This window comes from Neopsephotus bourkii, unplaced genomic scaffold, assembly GCF_033783945.1.
Source record: "Neopsephotus bourkii isolate Nb327-2 ecotype Australia unplaced genomic scaffold, CSIRO-AGI_Nbou_v1 NB_53, whole genome shotgun sequence".
NCBI lineage: Eukaryota > Metazoa > Chordata > Aves > Psittaciformes > Psittacidae > Neopsephotus > Neopsephotus bourkii.
In genome coordinates this window covers 14,286,057-14,306,189 of record NW_026900570.1, presented here as the reverse complement: position 1 = coordinate 14,306,189, position 20,133 = coordinate 14,286,057, and the positions used below count along the sequence as shown (strand labels likewise).

Here is a 20,133-nt window from a genome sequence, read left to right as displayed (position 1 = left end):
TTGAGGAATTCACACCTGCCCCTGGTTATTAGACCCAAGACAATACTGCCATAAAGACTCCACCACATGCCTGGGGAGTTGTTCACTGTAAAAAATTTGTTTCTCCTATAAAGATAAATGTTCTCCTGAGGCAACTTGTATCCACTGCCCTTCTTCTTCTCTGTATGTCTCCTTCTGAAGGGAGAGCCTCCTTCCACTTTGTAGCTGCCCTTTAAGTACTGGAATACTGCGATGGGGTTCCCCTTGAGCCTATTCTCCAGGGAGAAAAGACCTGAGGTCTTCAGTCTTTCCTCACAGGGCAGTTTCGCCTGCACTTTGATCATCTCTGTGGCCCTTCTCTGGAGCTCCTTGAGTCTGTCCGTGTCTTTCTTGAATTGTGGGGACCAAAACTGGACACATTTCTCCAGGTGCAGCCTGGAGATGCAAAACAAGAAATCACCAAAAGCAGGACAATTATTTTCTTCTTAGGCTGGGATATAAATATTTTGTGACAAAAAACAGGTTTGTATAATGTAAGAATCTGAAGGAGGCAAGGGTGCAGGGACACAATCTCCTTGTGCTCAGTGTGCAGTGAGGTGACAGGCAGAGTTTTAAACAGGCTTAAAAATGGAACAACTGAAATCTTCCCTCTCCTACAAACTTACTCAAGTACCTTATGAAATATCAAAGGACTGGGAACGTGAGTTGGTAGGAGCTCCAGAAAATTAAGATACTTGGTTCTGATACCTGTTGAGGGACAGCCATAGTAAACCGGCTCTCTAACACGGGAGAAGATCCACTCCATGAAAGCTAAACCTCTGTATGTGAGTCAGTCCACAAAGACTGACACAGCTAATGATGAATAAAGTCTGTTTCACCTATCATAAAATAGGTGACTCAGATGAACTGAAATCTTAAAGCATTTATTTCTCTATCAACCACCAAAAAAAGGACTAGAGCAATGATTTCAGCTTACGTACATCAACATGGGATAGATATGTCAAAGGTAGGCAAGATGAATGCTACCCACAGTTTTCCAGTCAAGGGATACAACAATAGTGGAACAACCATAAAAGATGAAAAGCATTTGAAAGCAGAAAATGAAACATTTAACTGAACAGAGCCATGTGAATGGCACTTTTAAAATAATAATTGTTTCCTCTTCATTCTTGCATTACACATAGAAAAAAAAATCTGAAGAAGAGATTAGACACACCAGTTTGTATGGGTCTTGGTAATTTTCTTTTTATGCCTGACAGGAACACGAATAACTTAATTTCACAAGTAAACTGAGGCAAATATACTAGATAAAGAGACAAAACTATTATTATTTCATTATATAATAGCAATGTGTTTGGCCCTACACAAAACCCTAATATCTGACCTAAGAGTTATTTCAGTGTTCTAAGGCAAAGAACACAAGGTTCTTATGCTCTAAAACATACACAGAACAGCAGACTAAATTCAGGCCTCATCACACTGCGTGTTTAATTTTGTTTCACTTACAAATTTGTTAAATTTATTTGCACTGTTCCCTTGGGGTTGGGTCTGTGTTTAAAGCAGGCTCCAGGATCTTAATAGCTCTCTGTCTCAGAGGTGCTTGCTTAATTTTTGCATTCATAGACACTTTACACAATAAGCATTGCTAGTGTTCGAAATTTCTCAGCTGCTGAATTCTTCTGCAATATATTGCAAAGGAAGTAAACAGAAATCTTGAACCCTGTTTTCAAAGAAAGACCTTAAAGATTTCAGGAAACCTTAAAATAAAGTAATTGCGAGTACTTGAAAACATGCAACACGCAACAGCCAACACTTTTCAAGATACTTCCTTTAGCTGTCAAAAAAAGACGTTTTACAAGTTTCATGATGCTAATCTCTAACACACTTTTCTCTCCTGGGAAAAAGTGTAACACCATGTAAAAATGAACGTGAACCTATTTCTCTCTCTTACAGCTTGTTATTGATACATTCCTGATATCAACAAAAGTCTTACAAAATAACCACCATATCGGAATTGCAGTCCCATGGAAGTTGCTAAACCTCAGGATTTCAGTCTCACATATGAATTGCAAATCAGCATTATCCAAAACTACCACAAAACCGCATACAACAGTGTGAGCCAGATAGATGTCAGCTGAGTTACATAAAGTATCAACCTATACAAAGGCACTCTCTGTGAAGACAGAGGTTATTAGAAACATTCAGCTTAAATACACACCCACTTTGTGCACTTGCTCTCCTTACAATATCTTTAATTATGAGGATATAGTAGATATATTATCACAAATCAACAAATCTGTTTCCGCAGCATGTTACTAAGCAACTGTGACCAAGACCTTGTATAAATCAAATTGAAATTCCAAGGTAACAATACTCAAATACAACCTCACATTTAACAGCGAAAGAGAGTTGAACAAGTTCATACTAAAACAAAAAGGTCTGCTTAGTTTTATGATTGTTGGCATAGTTTAGATATATAGAAAATGTAAATCTGTATATATCAGTTGAAGGCATTTCCACTGTACAATGAACCATGCAAAGATCTAACAATCCCGATATATTTTTCAGATAAAATAACTAGACATTTTTTCCAATGAGTTTCGTCACTCATTATCTCCATTTCATTCTTCCACTTAATGCTACCCAAACGATACAAAAATCAGTAGTACTTTAAATACTGAATTATTAGCTATTAAAACAGTTAAGAAAAAATATCACATATATAGTGTGAAAGAATAATACTGTAATAGTCTTTTTTTGTTTTTTCCTGGACTTACAATATGAAAAAATGGGTTTTACAGTTGCAAATACACTTAAAGATAAGGAACTTTCTAATAACTGCCTGAACTTGGCATGCATGTCCCCCCATTCCAGTGCTCAGACACTCAGTGGGCTTATCAAGTAACATGAGGAAACTCTTGCTCATACAGCATAGACCAGAATACCCTCTAAGCAAAAGAGAGTTTTCATAAGCACATGGAACCTATCTGCCACTGTCAGTGCTGCCCTCCCAGAGTTTCAAAATTCAAGCTACTTGACCTCATCCTGAATATGACTAAATATTTTAAAAGGTAACCAAATTTAGGGGAGGAAGACTGTGACTTTACTACTTCTGGCTCAAAAGAAGTCTCTAGAACAAGAGAAATCATCTGCAGTGGAGACAGAACCTTCCAGGGGGAAATTTGCTCCAAGTTCCAGGAGCCACCACAAGCCCTTTCTGCTTCAAGCACACGTTCCACTTCTTCAACACTGTCTCGCTTTACACATATACCTATCTTCACAGTCTTGTTTTCTTTAAACCTCCAAGGAAAAAAAAACCCACACTGCATATACACACCACCTGCTGGGGAGAAGATGAGAGAACAAACATGTGACAGACATTAATCATGATGCTTAATGCACTCCTGGCAGGCTCTCAGCTACCACAGCAAAGAGAATCATTTAACAACCTGTGTGGATGGAGCAGAAGGGGAAACTTGCCAATTTTATTCACTATTGGTTTTTACGCTCTTCTGACTGTTTTAAACATTTAAAGAACATATAATCTGTGCCCCTTGCCTTCTGAATACTCCTGCGGTGACAATTTGGTCCATATGGAGTGTCACATTTTTGTATCTCCCCATTTCTTTCACCGGGAATGTACTTTAATATACCACGGCTTTGTGCCAGAGGTACAGCACAATAAATACTTCTCACTGCTTTACGTATTTCTTGTCTTACAGAAATGGTTATAAGTCTTAATACTTCATGTCAGTCAAAATATAAATTAATGACATTCTCCGCTATCCTTAATGTGTACATCTTCTTGTAAAGCAAATAAAATGTGTTCTGCTTACAACAAGAATGAAACCAAACTGCAACAAGATACTCCACTGAGAACATGTCTTTCCTGCTGGGAAAAGGGTGACTAATTGAACACTCAAGAAAATACAAAAGGCTGTATTTCATAATTCCTTCCACTGAGAAAACAGAATATAAAGTATGTAGTGTCCTACTTCAATTATTTTTTTCAATCACTTTTCAGAAACACCATCTACTACTACACCATCTACTGTTTTCGTGTCTTGGTAGAAGCTTAGGAGATGCTAGCAACAGTTCTAAGCTGACTATTTGCAACCACATCTAAAAAGCACCTTTAACTTTTCAAAGATCTCCTTCAAAACAGTGTCTGAGAAAAAAAAAAACAGCACTATACTACGTTCACAAGGTATTTTTGAGTATTGAATTCTGCCAATCTACCTTTAATACTCTACACTTACTGCAAGGTTGTTCCAGACAATTGTCCTCACTTTTACCAGTCAGTCCTCAAAACAATGTTCCAGGACACAAACTATTCCAGTTCCCCCCATAAAAGACATGTACTATTTTATAATATATTGGCCCATCAGCTTTATTATAACATCTCCTGGGTAAAAGGTATCCAATTATGAGAATAATAGGCACTCCACAAACAAATGAAATATTTTATACTACAGTGCTTTTCAAGTGTTTCACTTTTAAAATGAGTACAAATGACATTCTGACTTGGCAGGACCTTTTACTTCTGTGTATCCATTACATCCCTATTTTAAGGTCTGATTTTTTAATGGGAACATTAAGTATTTCCTGCTTTTGACCCATCTCTACTGCAAGGCTAACACAGCTGAGATTGATTCCTATGCATCAACAGAATTGCTTATTAAGGCATACTTAGTGGAGCCTTCGTGAAGATTGTGTCATAAGGAAAATCTTTCCAGCTCAGATGTAGATTTCTAACATCCCTGGTTTCATATTCAGTATCTTCCACATACTACAGGTTTGATTAAGCCTCTCCTATTAAAAAATAATCCCATCACTTCTTTGGGGAAATTGATAGTTACTTGACTATTAGTACAGTTCTGAATGGTGATGTTTTACTAGCTCTTGCCTATATAATCTTTAATTTAATATGACCAAAACAAATTACTTTCTAGTATAATTGCTTTATACCAGATATGAAAATGGTGCCATAAAGACTACCAATGCTACTTATTTCTTTAAAGAAAGTGTAATTACTTATTTTCTTTCTTTTGTTTTAGAAAAAGAACTTTTCAAAATTAACATGAGCATTATCACAAGTTACACTAAGACAGAAAAAAAAATATGGAAGAAGAGGTTTTACTATTAAATTGTCTTACTTAATTGCCTAAAATAAAAATTTCAAACAACACCTTTCCTGAAATTATATAGTTCTTTCCAGAATAAAGATCTTTCAAATATTGTATTTTACAGCGCAGTATACTTTTTCACTAATAAGATGGGAAAACAATACCATTAACACATTTTTGTTTAGCACTTTTAGGTGTACTTTTGCAAGTCCATAATTAAAAAAAAAAAAAAGTTTACACAAAAGTAGGTTTGCATACAACTGTGAGGAAAAGTAGAGGAATCCCTTTTATCTTAACTTTGATTTGCTCACAGTTACCAAACAGTTATGTTACGAAGGAAAACATACAAAACCGTAACAGGTCATTTTACTGTGAAAAACAACAGTGCCAAGGAGTCAGATTTAAAATTTCTCTTAGTTTAACAGTCTAGACTAAAAATACCAAGGTACCAGTCAGAGCATTATATTAATCATGCATGTGATTACAGAAGACATCAAGTTCCAAATGTTGTTTGGTTTATAAGACTAAGTTTTACTCTGTAGCTTAATTGCAAGACCAAAGACTTCAGCAGATACACTATCTGGTTTAGACCTTGAGCCAAAACCTTCCAGAACAATCATACAGGAAACACAACACACACAAGGTAAGGAATCCAATTCAAAATAAGTCAGATCTATGTGTTTGGAGGAAAATCATATTGGAATATATTGAAATACTGTCTTTGCAACCATTTTAACAGCCTTAGAATTGTTTGGAGTTTACTATGCTCAAGCTCATGACTCTACTTTCCAGGATAACATTCAACATATTTGTTGTTGATAGTCTTTCCAAGACACTGATATTTTAAAGTAATTGGGAATGGACCAGAAATGTTAATTGAAGCCTATATAAGAAAGAAACAACACCACTGCTGACAAAGCCCTAATCAAATTAAAATAACATATGTTTAATAAGAAGAAAATAAAAACTGGAGACTACAGTATCTCTAAAGTACATGCGTTAAAGTGCTCCAGAAGGCCATCACTACTACTAACTTCCCTCAAACTTCCTCCCACACCTCAGGGAGCATCATCGCTTCTCACATCCAGTTGCACAAATACACAAAGCATTATTAACTTTATATGTGAGTGGGAAAAAGAGTTCTTTGCTGAGAAGAATTGTGATCTGGATTTATTTTTTTTACTATTCAAATCTTCATTTAAAAAAAAAAAATTCCTCTTAAAACGGCTATATTTGCAAAATATAGTAAAGAACCCCAGATATATTACGATTCCATGCTCTTAAAAATAATAAATTTTATCTGCTTCATATTTATAGGTTCTTTCTTGTTTGTAAATATTGTCATCATAATGCTAAATGTAATAGAAAACTGTAATAAAAGTTAACATGCTTAATCAATACACATAACATTTGAGTGCTTTGGTAAAATATACCTAAGCAAAATAAGTCCAACTGACAAAGCTAAATACTTTGTCCCTTAAATTAAGCATTGTGACACTATAAAACAAACAGAGTTAAAATATAGATTCTTACAGGAAAAAGAAAAAAGAAAAAAAAGTCAAAACTGGGAGACTCATGCAAAAAACTCTCCTAGTAAGAAATTGTTCCACTGAAAACAGAAATAGAACACATATTGCAGTGGGGCTGAACTAGATGACCTTTGAAGGTCCCTTCCAACCCAACTATTCTATGATTCTATGAAAATTGTTATTATGAACTAATTACCTATAGTTAATCTACTATAAATATCAACTTCAAAATTCCATTGTAAGTCTGTTACTGAATATCCAGTTCAATTTCTTTGGTAAAAAACATACAGTTACTACTAACTGCATGTACTAATATCTTTTATCCTAGTTGTGAAGTAGTGTCTTATTGTAGCAGTCTTACTGAAGATACACATCAAAAAAAGACCCTGAAACATTTACACCAGACCCAAGTTGTATACAAACAGTGCAAATAGAAAATGCAAGGGAGACACACCTGCCTCTCATATCATAGGCAGTGGTCACAGCGCATCAGATGCTGAATTACTGTCACACCAGAGGCATGCAATAAAGAGAAGAAACCTGCTGGAGAGATCTGACACCAAACAGGCTCATGGCTTTGCTGACACACAAAGCAAAAAGTAAGAAGAAAGCAAAGGGGCCTGTTTGCTCACAAAACTGAGTCTCCCAGAGCCAACATCTCCAGCACAGCAGAAGTAACAGGACGGAGAAAGCTATGATTTTCTTTAATGACTTTATAATCTTCCTTTTGGTCTTCAGATCAAAATTAGCCAAAAGCTTACGGCATATCCCTACTCATCACTCACCATGATAATACCCCATTTCTCAAAGACTCAAAAGCACAACCATTTCAGAAATTTAGTGTTCCTAAATTGAAAAGCTCAACAAACATTTTTATAAATTGTTTCATTTTTCCATCCATTCTTTCTTTCACTGCACGCAGGTATAGTCCTTTTTTTCCCCTTGTATAAGTACACACCATCACTGCTAAGCTTCCCATAACACTTAGTCTCATTTACTAGAGGTGTCAATTTCTTTCACATATTTCAGAAAATTGATTTTCAAAATACATCTTTCGATATTTTTCCTCCAGCCTAGTTTTCCCTTTCCCCATTCCTCTTAACAATTTTGTGCTAATGCCAGTGTTTCAGCAAGTTATGCTAATAACTTCTAACAAACTTCATCTCTGTTTTCTGATAGCCTGACAAATTCCTACCAGCTACTTCAAAATAAAACTTAGACTTTCCCATGTTACAGAAAAAAATTGTATCATATATGCCTACATGATGGGCCATTCAGCAACCATTTTTTTAAACAAAGCATCTTCTTGCAGGCATTCTTTTATTCACATCCAATCAATATCACTTGTCTACTACCCATCAAATACTAACATCAACAAAGACAGTAACATCACTGTATCAAACACAAACAGTAGCTCCAAAAAAACTAACTTTGAGTCATATAGGAATGACTTTTCTACAATTTTCACGCAGGTTCTTTAAAACATGGACTGCAATCTCTCTCACAGCAAAATATCAAGCAAGCTGCCAGTTCTAACAGTGGTAATCATCTCCTGGTCAACCACCTACTGAGCAATTCTGCTGCTAAAAATCCCCATATTGGCCCCTTTTCTTTTTGTATGATCTGGCAAATCCAGTCACAAATTTCCTCCTTCTTGCATTCACAGATGCACATAACCAATGCTGTGTAACACGTGAACACCCTACTGTGCTGAACGTATGCCACCCTGCACTGCTCAGCAGAAACAGTCCATGCTTTTTTTTTTTATTTAGGCAATTAATTTCCTCTTACCACTTTTCCCTTACACAAACTTAGCCACTTGCATTTTAATTAAGTCTGAAATCAGCATCTTTTTTCCCCTGAGTATTTCTATTTATACTTTTCTGATGTCAGAAGGAATTGCATTACAAGTATTGAATTCTTCCAGAGTAAAACTGGGACAAAAGAACACAAAAACAGTGATTGCCATTCAGGTTGCCAAGTAAAAAAAAAAAAATAATAATAATAATAATAAACCTGGGGTATAACTAAGTTAACATGCAGTACAAAATTATTTTTTTTAAATATGCAAGATTGGCATTACATCAATACACCTGTGTGGAAAATGCTGCCATTTAGACACACAGAACATGATGGACTAACTCCAAACATTTGCCCTCCTGAGGAGGGGGGGAAGACCCTAGTATGAGTTTTTGAAACTGTGTAGCAAGGAGGAAACTTACAGTTTCCATATAGTTCTACATTTTAAGAAACCTGCTTTAAAGTGTAACTATATGCTTCCCAGAAAGGCCTTTGCAACATATAGTTAAATGATTACTGGTCAAACTACAACTAGTTTTCCATTTTTAAAACTAAGCTCCTTCAGTCTTCTCCCAAGTGTTACACTGATTTCACATTTTTGTGCCTTCCTCACATTAAGAGGTTATGGGATGAGCTACCATCACACAATTCCACCAGAGTCAAGAACAGGAAATTTAGAGGGAAGCCAGAGAGACAGGTGGAGGAGGAAATATGAGAGACTAAAAATTCTGCACTGCTTATTATCCAGAATCTTCCTTCTAGTACAAAAAAAAAGTTACACAGGCAACACAAATAGAAAGCAAAGGAAAACAGATTGGCCAAATCTGATGCAACATTAACATCAGATGATGGAGAAAGGCACAGAGAGAAGAAATAGGCTGACCTGTGAATTAAGGAGATTTAACTACAGAGTTTTGGATGTTGCTGGTTTTGGTTTTGGGCTGGTTTGGGGGGGGGAGGTGGTTCCTCCAAAAAGCTGCTGTGTGAGATGACCTAACTTGGGGCAGCATGAACTGATTGGCATCATCTATATTCAGGCCGAGTAGTTATTCAACAAGTACTGCACCCACCTCTTCCTGGAACAAACTTTCCCCTTGTGAGTCCTGCCTACCATAACCTTTTCAAGGAACCTCAACATCACATAGCTAAATTCTGCCCTCAGTGTAACATCTACAACCTCTAAATTTAGCAAGGTTTCTGTAAGTATCCCAAAATATTCAAAATTATGAAAATAATATTAATTGACCACTAGCCAAGATTGTACATTGTCTGGATAAGCTTCCATTGATACTATATGTAAACATCAAAACATGCCTCTTGACACTGACCTGATAAGCTGTGATTCTCTATTGACATCACAGACTCTGAAAATTCGAAATATTGGAACATACACTTTTTCTTTAAGCTTCATAAAGTATATCAAGTGTATCAGGACAGCAGTTTACTTGTGACCACCAACGTTACCAGAAATGCACAGAAGTTAAAATTCAGGCAAATGAAAATACCTTCCTTTTTTTAAGTTCTTCAGCAAGTATGATACGAAATTCTATGGCCTAGAAAACTTAAAACCCCAAACAGTTAAATTACAAAGCTATTAACAAAACATACCATCAAGACTTCACAGCCTTGCAACAACTGGTTATTACCTCTTCCAAAGCTCAAGCTATGCAATGCAAATAAGTAAATGATTTGGAAACACAAAATTTCATCTATTGTTCTTGTTCTGTTGCCTAAATATTTTAGTAAATATAATGAAACAAGCTTCACCAATCTTTAGGAATGATTACAGAAGGTAACAGCTATTAAGAAAAATCAAGATTAAGTTAAGCATCAACAGTGGCTAAAATACTAGCAAACAAAGAAAATCCCAGTTACTGAAATTGTGTCTCAGTAACTACAGTTCCCTAAGAAATTATGTTCAATATATTCTATGACTACAGGAATGCTGAGGAAATGAATATGCTGAGGAATTACACATGTTCTTCCTGGAAAAACTATCTGCAGCCTACGATGACCAATGATTCTATCATATTTAAAATACGCATTTACTTCAGCCAAGACATAAACTGGCAACAGATCAGGATTCCACACAGCAAGGATTTGTACAAGCACTTGCAAATAGCTTTGAATGTCATCTTTAGTGCAGGCTTGCATAAAAAGAAAATGTATAATATTCATTTTTATATTTTATACTTATTTTCCCCAGCAACATCCCACGTAACGTTAAATTGTAATTATCCCTTTGGAGCAATTACACCAACAGGCAGAATATTAAAACATGTGAATTCCAAACACAGACCCTATGCTCTCATCAGGTTCTAGACACGACAGTATGGCTGAATACAGTCTGAGAATTCACCTGCTCTGAGAAAGAAAAACGAAACAACTCATATTCCCCAGGGCAATTTTTCTACTCCACTAGCACCAGCAGGGAAGCAAGCTGGCTGCAGCCAAGCTGCAGCACTCCATAGCGCTCTCCACAGCTTGCAGCAATGCAAACCAAGGGACCTGTTGGAGCCCAGAGAAATCTCTCCCCACTCACCCACCAGCACGTGCATCTAAGGAGTCATATGCAGGTCTCAAAACATGGAATCAAACATGCAATCAGGACACAGCCAACTCAACATGTTGAACTTGAACCTGAGAAACATTTCTGCATCCCATTACTCAGGCACAGTCGCAGCAATCAAAAACACAGCCCTACTCTTCCCAAGATCTGAGTGTCAGTGATGCTCATTCTTTAGTAATTCCTTTGCAACTAACCATCATCCGCCTCATGCACGGTATTCAGCAACTCTGACAAAGTGTTCTCATGTGCCTTCTTCAAAGAGTTTAAAGATATGCATCTAACACCTTTCAGAGACTCAAATATTTTTAGCTTTAGAAGCTACTTCAATTGTTCTAGCAAACAGGCTTGGCTTCTTGTCCTACTTTCCCTTTCATTACTGGAATTAATACTCAATTAACCAAGTAAGATACCACAGCAGCAAGCAGGGAGCATGTATGTTTCCTCTACTTCTAGCTGTCCTTCATATTTAAGCAGAGTTTGCATAAATAGCCATACTGATTACGCGCTCGCAATTTTATTTTCTTTCTCATGCAGAACTTGACACTTGATCTAGCACTCCATGAATAGGTAGAGAAGATAAAGGACTTCACTCGTTCATCACTGCTCACTACAGAAGGGAAGGCTGCATCAGACCACAGACCACATACTGCTCCCAGTATCCTTCCAGGCCTTTAGCTAGCGACCTGGGTGATAACATGAAGATTACACTTATTAAATTGGCAATGTGCTTACAGGCTGTCTGGTGGGAGAGTTGATAGGAGGAGGATGTAAGCACATTAGAGAACAAAATTAGAATATAAAATGAACTTGACAAATTGGAGAAACAGCCTGGGGGAAAATGGAGATTTAGTTCAATGAGAACAAGTGGAAGATTCTGTGCTTAGCCAAGAACAATTAACTGCTCAGATAATGGATAATAACAACTGCTGAGGTTGCAGTTGTGCGTAGAAAGATAGAACTGTAGCCCACAACAATCTAAATATGACTTAACAGTAGTTTGGGTTTTGCAATGAAACAAAAAAAATTGCAAAGACTGTACTGGGACTTAGAAGGATTATGTATGAGTTGCACAGGCACACTTGCTGTTCTACCAGCTCTGGTAATGCTCCACTGGGCACTGCAATTCAAAGAATACACTTTTATATACACACACAGACCCTTTGGAGATAATTGAAGGTAGAGAAACAAGAATTACCAAAAAATTATGATCTACGGGGAAAGAGTTAGAGCTGCTTTGTTTAAAGAAACGATTGCTGACGGAAGACGTAACTGTTATCAAATACTGGAATTCATACTTATGGGATGCTGAACAATAAATAATGGACTTAAATGACAGGTGTATTAGACTCTGACTGAAGACCCTTACCAGCTGTTTTTCTAGTGGTTCTGTTATTCACATTACTCATTTTACCTTACACCCTAGGAGGAAAGCCTTCAATACACAAAGTTAACAAAGTGATAAAGCACAAATCCTTCCCTTCTAGGCAGGTTTGCATAGGAGTTTCTGGGTTGTTTCTTTTTATAAGAATGACCCTTTTGGACTGACTTGTATAATAGCTTACGTTTGATCAAATCTAATGATCAGAAACAGCTGAAAAGCCCTAAAACAAGGAGGAAACACACACACGATTATTCTTACTGCTCCTTACCTTCTCTTTTTCTTTCTTCCTACCATATTGAAACTGAGAAATAATCACTTGTTGAAATCAATACTGAAAAATAAGATGATGTTAGCTATTTTTACTAAGACTAGTATCTTCACACTCCTAGTCACCTTCTAAAAGTTTTCTGACTGGTAGAAAGAAAACTTACTCATGTTTCACAGCTAAGACCAAACTCCTATACACATGTTCACGTTTGAGGACAATGGATTCCATGTTATGGCCACATACATCCACTGATTACAATCAACTGCTTCCACTGTCCAACTCTTCCGACTGTCTAGAAAGTTGTACCATGCTCTTACCGTTTCCAAGCTGGTATAAAATAACTTTGACGTTTTTCATCCCTTACCTATAGTATCCGTAAAGTATGACTGCACTTGCAGATTAAAAGTGTAGTATAATTCCTCTAACAACATCACAGTACTTCAAACGGATTTCCATACCTACTTCCTACTGACATAAGTTAAAAAGAAATTTTCTTAATTCATCTAGGAAAAATGAAGTTTTCTTCATGTCCATAATTCATGCTAATATGACAGTAGATAGCAATTTTGAAGTTATGTAATCATTCCATATGGTGACTGTCATAAATAAAAACTTGAATGAAGCTTTCCTGTGTGCAGGCGATTAGCAAAATTTTAGATACTAAATATTTCAGGAGATTTTATCCCAACAGTGAGGTTGTTTGCTTTTTGCAAGAGGGTATATCAGGTCTGCAGAAGCTTAAGCTATTAGATTTTACTGAAATTGAAAGATACATCTCTGTCAGATGTGTTCACACATGCAGGAAGTCTGTTTGCTTCAACAGGTATAGCTAATGCAGAGAGAAAATTCCAAACACATGCACTTCAGCTTTTACATTTTGCATTAAAAGTAGTCTTGTGTTTTGGTCTAGTGAATCTGTCAGAAAAGTATTTATATGATATTTGTAAGAATAAGTTACTATTCATAAGAATAAGTTACCATCTAATCATCCTAAATGATTCAATCATTTAACAAGCTTTAGAACTAGTACACAGATTGTTAGTTGCCGAAATACCATTCATTTCCTTGAATCATCTTTGTAATTTGCAGCTGGGAAGAATCAGCTCTGAGTTTACAAATAATAACAACAACTTTCATAATTTCCCTATGTATTAATCAATCTCTATCTGCAGATATTAAAGTGGAATAGGGCTTTTCTCATTAAAGCCACCTTGATTTAACAAATCATCGGACTACCCAAGTCATTTTAATTGTCTTAATGTGTATTTTACTACCTACGTGCACATTTATAGAGACAAGGAATGGCTCATTCACCCGATTCAAGCAATGCATAGCACCTGGCTTGACTGCAAAACCCAGCTACAAGTCTGAGCCCTTAGTCTCATCAACATCATTTCACAAATCAGGCAGCTCTCTGTCAATGTGGCATATCTAAAGTCAGACAGCAAATAAAAAGACAAGACTAAAGTTGTTCAGAGAAATTTAGCAGTGTCCATGTGTTAAGAACCTACAAGCTTCACAATGTTGTGTAGGAGGCCTTTAGATAAAACATGAATGCAAGTAAAGCAAGAAACATAATACCATAAGTCAGAGCACTGTACTACTTGGAGGTCCCAGCTGAGATAAAAGCACAATATTCTAAGCACTGCAAAAACAAGCAGAGATAAAATATCCTAACTCAAACATGTCACAAATTATGTAAATAATAAAAAAGAGAGAGGGAACAAAGTTGTATAACCTTTTCTCTACAAGTAAGAGAACTGAAAAGTTTAAAGGAGCCAGACCAAGAAACTTCATGAAAACTTAGTGATACAAAGATAATTCTTTTCAAAGCCGTATTATAGACAGGCACATGTAAACAAAGTCTTCCCTCTAACCCAGTTGCAAAATCTTTCATAAATCTACAACTTACAAAAGCAGTATGATAACTGTAATACTAGGCAACTCAGCTTCTTGGCCTGTACCAATTCTACTGTGTCAGTAGCCCAGACACTACCTTTGCCGTCAGCATATCCCTATCCCATAGAACACACGCAACCATTTTGCTGGAAATGCAGCAAGCTGCCTAAAAAAATAAATTTGCCCTTAAAAAAAACAAAAGCAGAATCCTTGCATTTACAAATATTTCTGCCCTTTTCTGATGGTCACTGAATCAAAGTATTTCACAATATATTCCTTCTTAGTTTACTAGTTCCTGTTAATCCATCTGACTTGACTCTCCTCCATCAGAAGTGTAGCTTAAGCATTCACAAACCAGTATCTTTTTCTTATATTAACAAAAACACAACTAAGTTTTACAGTTAAAGTAACTTCTGATCTTTGCCAGTACTGCGGAAAGAATTATTAATTTAAGCACCTAAAAAAGAGTGGAATATTTTAAGTTCAAAAGTCAAAATATAGTCAAGTACATGAACAAACCTGCGAATTAAGATGCAGATACAGAAATTATTGAAGATACATGCTCTTCGACTTACAAAAATCTAACTCCCAAACCCACTGAACTACTCCATGGAGTTGCTCTCCCATTCAAATTAGTGCATACTTCACTTTACCTACAAATTACACTCTCATTGATGGATAGCCTCAATAAACAACCTAACAGTAACTGCTCTTTTCAAGTACTTATAGGTGTTTGTATGAGTAAATCTGCCCTCTTTTCTCAAAGATTTTCTGATCAAGCAGTATTTAACATAAAAATGGATTTTCCTCTTGTTCATGAACACTGGATAAGACACATCATAACTTGAAATACTATGGTGGCATATGCTCTGCAAATAAGCAACCTTTGAGATGCAAGAGTACTGTGTCAAAATATCATCATTTAAATCAATTGTATTTTCAAAACAGAAACATCTTATCCTTCCTTTGAGGGATATTAAAGTTTGTTGAAACCAAAAAGCACACCTTGTTCTTCCCTTTGTGATTCCACAGAACACATGAAATGAGAGCATTTGATTGAAGTTTCTCTAAAAAAAAATTAAAATAAAACAACAAATGCCCTTAAGTTTACTAAACTTAAGAACAAAATACACATTGTTGATACTATACATTAAATTCTGTCACTTCTTTAGTAGCAGAAACTAATTCTTCCATGGATTTTCATTGTTTCTTCCCGTGTCATACATCAGCTTTGAGAGACATTTCAAAAATAGAGATTATTTTTTTCAAGCATCACTATTACAAAGATCATTACAGCAACTACCAGGAAGAAGGAAGAACAGCACCTTAATGGTATATAACATATCCATCATCCTTTTTCCCCTTCATCTGTAAATAGAAAGACATGCAGCGTAGCGTAACTACATAGATGAAAAACTCTTCTACAACAGAAATTAATTATGCACAGCGTGGAAACACAGATGTATAGCAAAGAGGATACTTTGTAAACAAATAATGTTATTAAGCACAAGTATCTGATTAGGTAGATAGGAAAGATCAAGCAACTGAAGTATCATCACTGAAATTTAGCCACAAAAAATTAGGTAAAAGTCACCAAAATATTAGGTAAAAGTCACCAAAATATTATCAGAGTTTTAATCACTGTAAAGGACGCAAGACTGTACTTATACTTCAACTCAAATAGCACCACCAGCAGAGTCCCATCTAGGGCCGGTAACCTCTAGATTAGTCTCAACTTGCAACATACCACCTGTTGAAGTTTTAATCTCCTTTCCTGCAGAGCTTCCTCTACAGCATTTATGACTGAAAACTGACCACAGGTTATTACAAGAGGTCTAACGTCACCCACAGCGCTATGAGGAACTAGAGCACTTCAAAGAAAGCTAGAAATGTACGTGTGTAACTCCATATGTTCTTAAAGCAATCTAACTACAACTGTGCACACTGAAACAGGTGTTTCAAGTTTTGGCAGCACAGCAGTTTTAATTATGAAACTAGTATTTTATATAGATAGGAACTATCTGGCTTCAGTTTTAGCCTGGAAGAAATGAGCATCTGCTGTTGAACTATCTGTGACAACCAGCCATAGACTATCTAGCTCAACATGAAATAAGTATTTTAAGATGAGTATAGGAGAGTATTTCTGAAAAAAAAATTACAACGTGTCTATAGTTTCAAAATTCTGTCACTTAAAACATATGTTCTAAGTACATGAAGGTGAAAATATCAACAATATAACAATATATGAGTAACATATAGCATCAAATTCAATCCCAGACCCTTTGGAGATACCCTTCTAACAAAGCATATAACTTTCTAAAAATTAAAACACACTGAAATGCACATAGCTAATCTTAGAAGCACAGTACAAAGAACAGTAAGCACCTTTTTTCTACATGTATCAAAATGTTCTTCTGCAGTATTTGCAAGCCAAACATCAAAGCACTCTCCAAAATCTGCACAACAATTAAAAAAAAAAATCTAAAAGTGGAACACAGCATGTTCACACTCTACAACCAAAATTAATCTATATTCTTTATCAAAATGTAAGAGAGCAGCAAAATACAAAATAGCATGAAGCACTGGAAGCAGGGATTTTGTAAATATCCAGTTCAGTAATCTGAGATATGTGAACATAACAGTTTTAAAAATAGGTCGTCATGATCTCCAACAGGATATTGTCTCTGGTGAACTACACAAATGAGAAGCACTTTGTTTCCTTACTACAAAATGCTGATCAGGTCCATAACCCTGAACAGAGAGCTACTGCATAATGGACAACTGTAATCCAGCAGACCAATAATGAATGTAATAGGAGTCAGCACTAAATCCAACACTTTCTGGAAGGAAAGAATCTCTATCCCGAGATCTGATATTAAAACACTGCCTAAACACATTGTAATCAAATATTTTCATCTTCTATCACTTTAATGAAAGTTCAATAAGCAACCCAAAAAGATACTAAACTGCTCTGGACTGCAGTTTTGCATCTCTAGATCAAGTTTTTACAGCATGGCAATACCCATTTGACAATACCTATGGCCAGGTTTTCTTTTCATGTGCATTTCTGCAAGACTTGATATTTACAATACTTACGCATTGCAATAAGGTTTCTTTTCATATCCTTTGTAGTTATTCATGTTCAGAGCCATTTTGCAAACTTCACAGTGGAAACATCCTTTATGCCAGTACTGCAAAGAAACATAAAGTAGAATTACTTACGATTCTGATGTTTTGAAAGCTACATGAGGATACAGTAAATGTAAAAACATAATTAGAGGTCAATATTTTGGCCTTGCATTGCAAACATTTGTAAACTAACTCAAAATAATTACTTTCACAGAAAAGCAAACATGCTTCTGAAACACTACCAGAAATGTAAATTCGCTGCTAAGGTGGACCTGTTACAGACCTGTACACACTGACCTTGCCAGGATTATTTTAAAGGCACCTCAAGCAGGAGTTTCACATTTTGCCTCGTTAAAGAAAAAACCGACACCGCTTGCTAAGAACGCAATACTATGCAAATAAAATCACTAACTAACGTGACAGCTGGTTTCTTGGTACACTGAACAGACACTAAATTTAGAACACAATACGGTATTCTCCTCCGTTAGCTCCTTGCCTTTCCCAGGGACGTTAATTTGGCGCATCTGTCACAGCCTCGTCAGTCGCTGTTATTCACGGCGTTCGGCGATACCCGGTTTCACCGGGGACACCCCGAGGGACGGGGCTGTCGCCACTTCGCCGACCCGGCCACCGTCCCCGCCAAGGCGGCCATGGCGTAAGGGACAGCCGAAGCCACCCCAGCTCGGGGAAGGGCCGACAATTGCAGCCGGGCGGGGGCCGCCTACAACTTCATCCTTGGGGGGCCCGCGGGGACCGGCCGCCGGCACCGTCACTGCCCGGGTGAGCACCGCAGGGACTCTCCGTGCCGCCGGGCCCGATCGCTCCCCACCCTGCGCCAGCGCGGTGACACGGCGGCTGTCGCCCGGCGCTGCGGACGCCGGCTCAGCCGCGACCCCCGGGGCTCTGCACTTGCCACCTGCCGCCTCACCCGGCCCTGCCTGCCCGCCCCGCCGGAGCCGAGGGGAGCGGTGCGCAGGTTGGGTACACCCGGGAGGTGCCGTCCCCGCCCCCCCGCGCCCCAGCACCTTGTCCAGGCAGTTGACTTTCTCGGTGGGATAGACCACTTTGCCACAGCGGGCGCACTGGGGGTTCATTTTGCGGCTCCTCTCGGGCGGCGGCTCCCACGGGCGGTGGCGGCGGCAACCGGGGCTGCTGTGCTGCGAGCTGGGGTGGACGTTTCTCCGGGGGGCCGATCTACCATCCCCTGCCCTGGCGTGGACGCCGGGGGTCCTCAGCGGCTGCCTGCGGGCGAGGAGGTCATCGGCGACGGCTGAGGAGGAAGCGGCGCTCCGGCTGACTGCGGCTCGGCAGCATGGGCGAGTGGGCGGGAGGGGAGCCTGTGCCTGTCGCCCCCGCCCGCTCGCCGCCGCCCGCCCCCACCGCCTCTGCCGTGTGCTTGCGCGCTCGGTTCCCCGCGCCGCGGGCTGGGTGACTCACAGCGAGCCCCGCGCCGCAGCCGCAGCCCAAGCCAAGCCCACCGGCGCGGCGCGGCACGGCACGGCCCGGCCCGGCACAGCCCGCAGCGAGGGGAGGGACAGAGGAAAGGAGGGGGAGCCCCGCGCTGCAGCCGCCCCGAGGGGGGCGAGATGGCGGGCTCCGCGCCGCCGCCCCGAGGCGAGGGAGATAGAAGGTGGTGCTCTGAGGCCGCCTTACGGGCGCACCTGCCCGAGGCTCCCTAGCGCCGCAGGGAGCCAGCCGCGGTGCTGGCGGTGTCGTGCGAGAGCCTGGCCGCTCTCCGAAGTTAGGCCCGAGGCCTGGCCGCTGGCCGGCGGGCACCTGCCGGGCGGGCGGGGCGGCACGGTGAGGGGCCCGGGCCGGCGGTGGGGAGCCTTGGCCTCACGCCGGTTGCACACGCAGCCCCCGCAGCGGCGTGAGGAATGGCTTCGCGTTTCTCCAGCTTTGTATCCCGGTTAGTTTCCAGGCGCGGTGTTGCTGCCCTTCCAAGACCGAGTCTCCGGGGCATACCAGCGGTCCCACGGGGCAATCACATCTCAGCCAGCACAGTGAATTCAGCTCCTCAGCGTAGGCTTGTGCCGTTCGTTTTTCACTTGCTCATTAGTGCTGGGGGAACGGCACAGCAAGAAGTGGTGTATTTCTCATTAGCTGTGGACTTGTTTAACCTGGAGTATAAACCACGCTGAGGAAGGTGCTTAAGCCAACGCAGTGCAGCCTTTTCTGAGTTTGTTGGGCTTTTTCAGTAGTGCAGCACTCTGTGTGGCGCACAGCAAGGACAAGCTCTGCACATAGTTGGGCGTTATTAAGTAATCAGAGTGCAGTCAGCTAAACTGGAATACTTGGCAATAATTCTGCCTTAGCAACCCAACTTTTAGGCACTGGCTGTTTAAAGGCGTGGGGAGAAACAGTAATTTCATTGCAATTAATAATATATGTGATTAAATGAGAAATACCTAATCAGGCTTTAAATGTTAGATGATGGAAGCCGTAGAACTTCG

General features: G+C 39.1%; 1 protein-coding gene across 2 annotated transcripts in view; it reads right to left on the bottom strand.

The window, feature by feature from the left end:
• Positions 1-19,164, bottom strand: part of NEBL (nebulette) — a 253,557-nt gene extending 234,393 nt beyond the window's left edge. Inside the window, exons 1-2 of one of the 2 annotated variants that reach the window (XM_061351952.1) lie at positions 18,706-19,164; positions 17,648-17,742 (exon numbers count right to left, since the gene is read on the bottom strand). In XM_061351952.1, coding sequence (XP_061207936.1) covers positions 17,648-17,742; positions 18,706-18,774 — 164 coding nt within the window. In that variant the 5' untranslated portion in view covers positions 18,775-19,164. The remainder of the gene's footprint in view (positions 1-17,647; positions 17,743-18,705) is intronic. The other variant, XM_061351943.1, reaches the window with a different exon arrangement.
• Positions 19,165-20,133: the final 969 nt, after the last annotated feature.